This window comes from Penaeus japonicus, unplaced genomic scaffold (genome assembly GCF_977035675.1).
Source record: "Penaeus japonicus unplaced genomic scaffold, GWHDUDI00000001_assembly GWHDUDI00000036, whole genome shotgun sequence".
In the NCBI taxonomy this organism is placed as follows: domain Eukaryota; kingdom Metazoa; phylum Arthropoda; class Malacostraca; order Decapoda; family Penaeidae; genus Penaeus; species Penaeus japonicus.
In genome coordinates, this window is record NW_028234438.1 from 24,160,812 (window position 1) to 24,170,811 (window position 10,000).

At 40.1% G+C, this 10,000-nt stretch overlaps 1 protein-coding gene across 1 annotated transcript in view; it reads right to left on the reverse strand.

Annotated features, from left to right (window-relative positions):
* Positions 1–9,028: 9,028 nt before the first annotated feature.
* Positions 9,029–10,000, reverse strand: part of LOC122266649 (putative UDP-sugar transporter protein SLC35A4) — a 23,321-nt gene continuing 22,349 nt past the window's right edge. The window contains exon 8 of the mRNA XM_086531702.1: positions 9,029–9,182. Coding sequence (XP_086387828.1) covers positions 9,039–9,182 — 144 coding nt within the window. The 3' untranslated portion in view covers positions 9,029–9,038. The remainder of the gene's footprint in view (positions 9,183–10,000) is intronic.

Sequence of the window (10,000 nt, forward strand, 5' to 3'; positions counted from 1 at the left end):
CGAGATCCATTACTGAAGAATATAGAAAATAGTATTTCACACTGATAGATAGCCAATCAACATGGAATGCAAATGAGTTTTCGAATTTCAGAAATGATAACAATAATAGTAAAAAAAAAGAAAAAAAATTATTGATAAGAATGCATCATACAAGTGATTTTGACAAAAATATTATCAAAGGTAAATCCAGTGCAATAATATCAATATATGATAAACTCATTATGACAATCATCATAATCAAAATTGTTTTTATTATTACTATCATTATCATAATCACTATCATAATTGTTGTTGTTATTATTGTTGTTGTTATCACAATTATTAATCTTACTATTACTATTATTATCATTATCATTATTATAATTTTCCCATTATCATCATTGTCACCGCGTCATCATTATTATCATAATCAGCATAACTTTCATTTATATTCCTCTTCACCATCATCATTATTCCTCTTCATCATCATCATTATCCATCCTCATTATCGTTTTTATCATTATCATCATTGTTATTGTTATCAATGATATTGTCATCATTATTATATCATTATCAGTGTTGTTGTAGTGGCTGTTATCATTATCCTTATATCATTTATTTTCATAAATGTCATTAAGTTTATCATCACTATCATTATCATTGATCATTAATTATAATCATAGTCATTTTCATCGTCAACATAATTATTATTGTGACAGAAAGTGAGAGGTGGGGGAGGTGAGAGAGAGAGAGAGAAAGAAAGAGAGAGAGAGAGAGAAAGAGAGAGAGGAAACAAGCGAAAAACAGACAGACAGATAGAGAAAGAAATAAACCTGGGATCAAAAAATTTAAGAGAAAGAGAGAACAAGAAAGAGAAAGCAAAAGAGAATGGAAGAGAAAGAGACAGAAGAAACGAAGCAGTAAAGAGACAGAAGTGAATGAGAGAAGAGAAAGAAGAAAAGAGTGAGAAACAAGCGAAAACAACTGACAAGAAAAAAAAACAGATAAAGCTGGGATCAGAAAATTCAACAAAAAGAGAACAAGAAAGAGAAAGCAAGAGAGATAGAAAGAGAGAGACAGATAAAAGAGAAAGAGATAGAAAAGAGAAAGCGAACAGAGTCAGCGATGTAAAGCGTATTACAAATTCAATGAAGGTTCCAGTGGCCTTTTATCCCCCGGGAACAGATTACCGCCTGTATATGAATGACTCATAAAATCCACTTCTGATGAAACGTCAGATTTTAATGTCCTTTGTGGGGATAACGATTTTTTATATCTCCTTGTTCGACATACTCTCCTAACCCCATTCATACCGGTCATGATGAGGTTATTATCATTGTTGGAGTTCTGTGGTGCGCTGAACTGGAAGGGAATGGGGCTCTCTCTCTCTCGCTCTCTCTCTCTCGAGCTCGCGCCTCGTCTCTGCTCGTTCTCGGGGCTCGCTCTCTCATCGCTGCTCTTCTCTCGAGCTCCTCTCGCTCTCTCTCGAGCTCTTATCTTCGCTTCTTTCTGGCTCTTTCTCTCGCGTTCGCTTCTCGCTCCTCTAGCGGCTCGCTCTCTCGCCGCTCTCCACTCGCTCTCTCGCTCTCTCTCCGGCTCTCTCTCCTCTTGCTCTGCTCTTGCTGCATCTCTCGCTCCGTCTCCTCTCGCTTTCTTCTCTGCTTGCTCGCTCGCTCTCTCTCGCTCTCTCTCTCGCTCTCGCTCTCTTCGGCTCTCGCTTTATCTCGCTCTCTCTCTCTTGCTCTTCTTGCTCCGCGTCTTCGCTCTCTCTCTCTCTCGCTCGCTCTCGTCTCGCGCTGCGCTCCGCTAATTCTCTTGCTCTCAGCTCCGCTCTCGCTCGCTCGCTCTCTCTTTTTTCGGCACACAGTGTTATGCTCTCAGGGATACTGACGAATACCTGTTCCGTTTCTCCGCTTTGGAGACTCTTGGAACTTGACTTTTACATACATACATACTAATAGTATAAATAATATATCTATATATAGTATATATATATATATATATATTACTGTATTATATATAGGATATTACATATATAGAATATATATATCTATATATATATATAATGTATGTTATGTAATGTTATATATATAAATGAATAAATAAATAAAAATATATATAGTATATAAATATACTGTATAAAACATATCTTTGTAAATCTATATAATATATAATATATTTATATATAATATATAAAGTATATATGGGGTTGTGTGTGTGGTTTGTGTGTGTGGTGTGTGTTTGGTGTGGTTGTGTGTATGTGGTGTGTGTGTGTGGATGTATGTATGTATGTCTAAATATACATATATAGATTATATATATACATAATTATATATCCTAATACTGTCTACTAACTATCTATCTATTATCTATATACAATATACACACTCATATATAATATATAGATAAATATATAGTATATATATATATATTAGTATGGTGGTAACATACATATACATATACATTATATCATATATGTAAATCCTATACATATACATATATGTTATGTATGGTGTATATTTTAGAATATAATTATATAAGGATATATAGATATATATAAATATAATATAAACTATATACACACACATAACACATACACACACGAAAACACCCATACCACACTCACACACACACACACCATATATACTTATATATATATATATAGTATAGATATATATATACATATATAAAATATATATATATGTAGTATTATAGATATACATATAATACACACACACAGATATATATATATATACACTATATATATATATATATATACATATATATTTATATATATATGTACAAACTCGTTCTCCTCCTGCTCCTCGTCTTCCTTCTCCTCCTCCTCCTCCTCCTCCTCCTCCTCCTCCTCCTCCCACTGTCATCACACCAGAACCACTCACTATATTCATAAAAGAATTATCGTACATCCCTCAGAGCAAGAAATTCCGGGATCGCCTCAGCCAACGAGCGGAGCCTCGGAGTGTCGAGTCTGTAGTTGAATAAACCGCTTGCTTGCGACCAAAGCACAAATTTTGCCTTCGTGGCACCGAACCTCGCCTATCCTCAGTGCCAAATCTCATCTCTATGGTGCCAAATCTCTCTCCCCCGGGACCATCTATCACCTCCCAGGGGCATCTATCACTTCCCCGGGGGCTAATTCCGCCCACGGGGGCTAATTCTCCCCACGGGGGCTAATACTTACCTACCCAAGGGCCGAGTCTCCTCCGAGGTAAACTTTACACTTCCTTAAGAGCCGATTTTCGCTCGAATCCTCAGCTAATTCTCTCCTTCGGGGCAAATTATCACCTTCTGTCACCAATGCTATCCCCCGGGGCAACTCTCTCTCTCTCTCTCTCTGTCCCCAGCTGCAATTCTCCCTCCCTGGGGGGGTGGGGCGGGAGGGGGTGGGGGGGCACGGGGGCGCCCAGCTTATCTCCCCAACACGCCCTCGCCCTGTCTCCCCGGCGTTCCAATCTACATAGCAACGCCTGAAGTCGCTCTTCTATAAACTCTGCTCCGGAATCCGCGAATCTCATCAGGATCGTAATATGAGTGGCGGATCAGCAACGACTTAGCCTGCCTCATATGGCCGGGTTCCCAGATCGGCGGCAGGCCCTCAATCCACACAACAAAACGGCGCCCTGGGGGGCGAAAGGTGCGGGCCGCGGGAGGGTGGCGCGCGCCGGGCTCGCGCTCGCTCAAGTTCTCGCTCCTCTCTGTTCGCTGTCTCTCTCTCGCTCGCATCGCTCTCTCTCTCTGCGCCTCTCCGCCGCGTGCTCTCTCTCTCTCTCTCTCTCTCGCTCTCCGCGCTCCGCTCGCCCACCCCCTGCTCTCGCTCTCTCGATTTCTGTTTGCGCTTCCCTCTCTCTTGCTCTCTCTTTCTCTCTGGTCTTTCCGCTCTCTCTCTCTCTCGCTCTCTCAACATCTCTCTCTCTAGATATATAATATAGATATATATATATATATATAGAATAATAGATATAAGAATATTAGATAGTGAAATAGATATATAATATATAAATATAGATATACATATATATATATAGATATATATATACAGTATATATATACAAACATATATATATACATATATTATAACATATATATATATATATATATATATATCAATGATATATATATAAATATGATTATATATACACACATCTCTCGTTCGCTTCTCTCATCTCAATCTCGCTTCTCTCTCGCTCTTCTGCTCCTATCTCTCTCTCCGATCTCTTCTCTCTCTCTCCTCTCCATCTCTCTCGCCTCGCGCCTCTCTCGCGCTATATAGTATATATATATATATAGAGATATAGTTATATGATAGATATTTATAGATATATATCTTTATTTAGCTATCTATCTATCTAATCTAATCTCACTCTATATACATATGTGGGGGTATATTACTAAATATATTAGTATATATATATATATATTTATATATATATAATATTAATATAATATATATATATATATATATATAATTTGCGTGTGTGTGTATTGTGTTGTAATAAATATATATATATATATATATCTAGATATAATATTTCTCTAGAGACACATATATATATATATATATATTTATATTATATAGATAATATAGTATATAATATAATTGATTCATACCTACATATGCTTAATCATTGATGATAATCAACGCATTTAGGAGGGGAATTAAACAAACGAAGAACAATAATTATCACATTAACTTTAGAAGAATAAAAAAACGGTGGTTTGTGTGTGTGTGTGAAAAAGAGAGAGATAGAGAGAGAGAGAGAGAAAGAGAGAGAGAGAGGGGGGGAGGGAGGAAGGGGGAGTTAGAGAGAGAGAGAGAGAGAGGAGAGTGAGGGAGAGAGAGAAGGAGAGAGAGAGAGAGGGAGGAAGGGAGGGAGAGAGAGAGAGAGAAAGAGAGAGAGGGGGGGGAGAGAGAGAAACAAAGACAGACAGACAGAGAGAGAGAGAGAGAGAGAGAGAGAGAGGGAGGAAGGGAGGGAGAGAGAGAAGGAGAGAGAGAGAGAGCGAGAGAGAGAGGAAGACAGAGCGATAGAGAGAGAGAGAGAGAGAGAGAGAGAGAGAGAGAGAGAAAGTTACACTGCATGCAAACCAGCTTTCGCTCGCCGATCCCCTCCAGTACAACAAATCTGAAGCCGCGAAGTCGTTTTATCTGGATTGCCTTTCCTGGAGTCTCTTCGGGCTCGGCTGTGGGAACAGGCACTTCTCCCTGTCTCTCTCTCTCTCTCTCTCTCTCTCTCTCTCCCGGCCTCTCTTTCTTCTCTTCTCTGGCTCTTCTCTCCAGTCATCCTCTCTCCTCTCATGCTTTCTCTTCTCTCCAATCTCTCGTCTCGTCTCTAAATCAGCTCTACTGCTCTCCTCGTCTCTCGCTCTACGCTCTCTCTCTCATCTCTCTCTCTCTCTCCTCTCTCTTTCTGTCTCTCTCTCGTATTCTACTCTTTTTCCTCTCTCTCGCTGCGCTTCTGCTATCTCTATCTCTACTCTACACTATCTCCTCTATCTCCTCTCTCAATCTCCGCCTTCGCTTTCTCTCTCTCCTCTCTCTCTCTCCTCTCTCTCTTTTCACTCTCTCTCTCTCTCTCCCGCTCTCTCCCCTCTCTCTCCTCATCTCCCCCAGACCGTCTCTTCTTCTCATCTCTTCTCTCCGTGTTGCCTCTCTCACTCTCTCTCTCTTTGCTCTCTCTCTCGACTCTCATCTCTCTCTTCCATCTCTCTCTGTCTTCCTCTATCTCTCTCTCCAATCCTCTCTTCCTCTCTCTCTCTCTCTGCTCTCTCTCTCGCCTCTCGCGCTCCGTCTCTCTCGCTCCTCCCGCCGTCTCTGGTCTCCTGCTCTCTCTCCTTCTCTCTCTCACATCTCCTCTCCTCTCTCTCCTCTCTCTCTCTCTCTCGTCCTCTGCCTCTCTCTCTCTCTCCTCTCTCTGCTCTCTCTCCTCATTCTCTCTCGCCTCTCACTTCTCTCTTCTCATTCTCCTCTCATTCTCTCAGTCTCTCTATCTCTCTGACTTCTCTCTCTCTCTCGTCGTCGCAACTCTCTTCTCTCATCGTCAACCCTCTGCCTCTCTCTCTCTCGTCTCCGTCACACTCGCTCTCTCTCTCCAATCTCTCTCTCTCCTCTCACCTCTCGCCTCTCGCGCCTCTTACTCTCTCACTCTCTCATCTCTCAGGTCCTCGCTCTCTCTCTCTCTCTCTCCCTCTCATCTCTCTCTCCTTCGTCTCTCTCTCGTCATCTCTCTAACACTGCTCCTCCACGTCTCTCTCTCTCTCTCATCATCTCTCTCTACTCAAAAACATCTCATTCCCTCTAGGTCTCTCCTCTCTCTCCTCTCGTGGGGTGTTTCACTCTCTCTCTCCACTCCTTCTCCACACTCTCTCTCTCCTCTCTCTCAATTTCTCTCTCTCTCTCCTCTCACTTTCTCTGTCCTCTTTCACTGTTCTTCTTATTTTCTTTTTCTCTCGTTATCTTTCTTTCTTTTCCTGTCCCATTCCGTTTCTTCCTCTCCCTTTCTTCTCCCTTTCTCTCCCCCCCCCCCCAAAACCACACAAACACCACCACAGGGGGGGGGGGGGGGGGGGGGGGGGGGGGGGGGGGGGGGGGGGGGGCTGTTGCGATGTTTCTTCTTTGTTCTCCTTTCTCTGTCTTTCGCGTATTTTTTCTTTCCATGGCTGTCGTTTTCTGCCCATTTCTGTCTCTTTCTGTCTCTCTCCTCTTTTTTCCTCTCTGTTTGTCTCTCTCTCTCTCCTTCAGCTTGACCCATTTCTCTGTCTCATTATTTCTCCCTGCCCCTCTCTGCCTCTGTCCTTTTTCCTCTTTCTCTGATTCTCTCTGTCTCTGACTTCCTGAATGTTTCAGATTTTCAAGTATTGGTGTGTTTTGTATGAGATGATGACTCATTCCATAATGACGTCTGGACATTCATAATTTGGTCGCTATCAGTGATAATTATTCGGTCTCATTCAAGTTTTATAGAATGTTAGTAAATATCATAACCATGTTATCAAATGAGTTTTGATAAAAAAAACATTTGTCAATACTATGACCAGTTTCTAAATGTGCTATTTTATTTTTTAGAATTTGGACATTACTTTTTTTTTAACTTCATTAATTTACTTTTTTTTTAATTTATTTCCTTTCTATTCTCTCTGTTCTTTCATTTCCTCTGTTTTCTCTCTCTGGCCATATTCTATATCAATTTCGCGATAGAATACCAAGATCCAGCCATGTTCACACAGCTGTCTTTTGTCATGTTCAAGACTTAACTTCTCTATCATAATCTTCTATTCTATAAATCCTTTTCCTTGTTCAAAATGCTTTGTATTCATAATGAAAATTCTATATCAATGAAATGTGTCATTTCATTTATGATATGTTTATTCATCTATTAAAACAATTTCTTCCTCTACCAGGAAATGCATCTATCCATGAGTTTGTTAGACTATACATTAATATGTGTTTAACTTGCTTGTCTATCTACACTAAAAAAACTACCCAACATATAGATTTAAAACATTGTCATCATATTACAACTACCTATTATGTAATAAAGCCTGCTGTCCCATGTCATTGTACAATTTTGTAGCTAAGCGCTCTAATCTGATCTAATTAAACTATTCCAATCCATCCATCCATTCATTCATATATATCTATCTGTCTATCCATCTAACTATCTACCTATCAATTCATTCATCCATCCATCTCTCTATATCTATCTATCTATCTATCTATTCATCTATCTATCTGTCTATCTGTCTGTCTATCTATCTATCTGTCTATCTATCTATCTATCCCTCATCCCCCATCTATATCTATATTCCTATCAATCGAATCTAGCTATCTATCTATAACCCCCTCCCTCGCTCTCTTTAATTCGTCTCTCTTTCCCTATTCCATTCCCTTCTTTTCTTCTCTTCCGTCTTTCCCCTATTATCTTTCTTCTACTTTTCTCTTTTTCTCCATTCTCTTCTCCTCTTTGTTCCCCTCTTCTTTTTTCTTCTCTCCTCCCTCTCACCCTCAATCCTATCCCCCCTCTCTTCCCCCCCTCTCCTTTCTCTTTTTTTTTTTTCTTCTCCTCTCTTCTCTCCCACTCCCTGTTCTCTCTCCCTCCCGTCACCTTCTCGGTTTTCCCTTCTCCTCCTTCCCTTTCTCTTTCCGCTTTTCTTGTTTCATCTTTTCTCCCTCCCGCGTGCCCTCCCTCATCTCGCTCTCCTCTCTCTCTCCTCTCTCTCTCTATCGCTCTGCTGCGCCGCTCTCTTCTTCTATTCTCGTCTATCTATCTCTCTCTCTATCTATCTATCTGTCTATCTGTCTGTCTGTTTATCTATCTATCTATATATTTATCTGTCTATCTATCTATCCCCCTCTGTCTCTTTGCTTCTGCTTTCTCTCCTACCTTTCCATCCTCTCTCTCTCGTCTCTTCATCTCCTCTTCTCTCCCCTACTCTCCACAGCATCCTCCGGCCGCTCCACTGCATCCTCACTCGACTCCCACCCAGACCTCTCTCATCTCATTCTCTCTCGACGTCTCCCTCATCGGCCCTCCTCTCCCTCCCCCTTTCTCCAGCATTCTCGGTCCTCATCTCTCTCTCTCTCTTCATCTCTCTTTCCCTCGCTACTTTTTTTCTCTTTCTATCTATCTATCTCTATCTACCTATCTATCTCTATCTATTTATCCATCTATCATCTATCAGGAAGGGGGGGGGGGGGGGGGGGGGGGGGGGTGGAGTGAGAGAATGATTGATATAGTTTGAGTTTATATCTTAGTTCAATAGTTGAATGAGTGAATAGCAATCTATACGATAGTGAAGTGTTTGCATTATTGAATAGTTTACTTCTATCTCTCCATCTATCTATTTATAGAGATCTATCATCCTATCCACACTATCGCATTCTATCTACATCCCTAGAAATATCTATCTCGCTCCATCTAGCATATTCATCCGCCCCCCTCATCTATCGATCCGCTATCCCCCCCCCCTATCTATCCATCTATCTATCCCTCTATCTATCCGTCTATCCCCCCCCCCCCAGCACCGGTCGCGGCGCCCTAATGCTTCTTCTCGTAAAGGAAAATCCCCGCCAGCAGCACCACCAAGGACACGAGGTAGAGCCCATTGAAGGAGAATTCGGAAGGGAAGAGCAGAGCTGTCACTCCTCCGAGGACCAGGTTGTTGAGGGCGACCAGGTAGTCCTTGAGGGATAAAGGGTCATTGTCGAGGTCATTGTTGGTAGGCTGAGGACTGAGGACTGGCAATGATCCTATTGATCCTATGATAATAATGATAATGATAATAATAACAATAATAATAATGATAATGATAATGATAATAATAATAATAATGATGATAATAATAATAATAACAATAATAATAATAATAATGATAATAATAATAATAATAATAATGATAATTATAATAATAATAATAATAATAATAATAACAATAATAATAATAATGATAACAATAATAATAATAATAATAATAATAATAATTATGATAATAGTAATAATGACAAAGACAACACTAATGATGATAACATTAAAAGCAATAATGATAACAATTATAATTCTTATACATGGGGTTGACGTTAGGGGCTAAGAAGGCATGGAGTAGTTGGCATGAAAAGAGGAAAACGATGGGATTTAAGCTCCTTATGCCACGAAGGTCAGGAAAATCTTGGTATTGTAGTTGATAGAGATGCGTCACCAAAATTAATGGCGATGATAAGGATGATAATGATATCTATATTAACATAATGATGAGGATGAGGATGATAATGATAACCAAAATTAGGATAATAATAGTGATAATGATAACAGTGTTGGTATTAATAATATTAGTATTGATAACACTTATAAAAGTGATGATAACGAGAATAGCGATTATATGAATAATACTAATGATGAAAAATATCATAACTCTCTCTCTCCTCTCCCCTCTTTCTCCTCTTTTTTCTCCCTCCTATCTCTCTCTTTCTCTCTCTCTCTCTCTCTCCTCTCCTCTCTCTCTC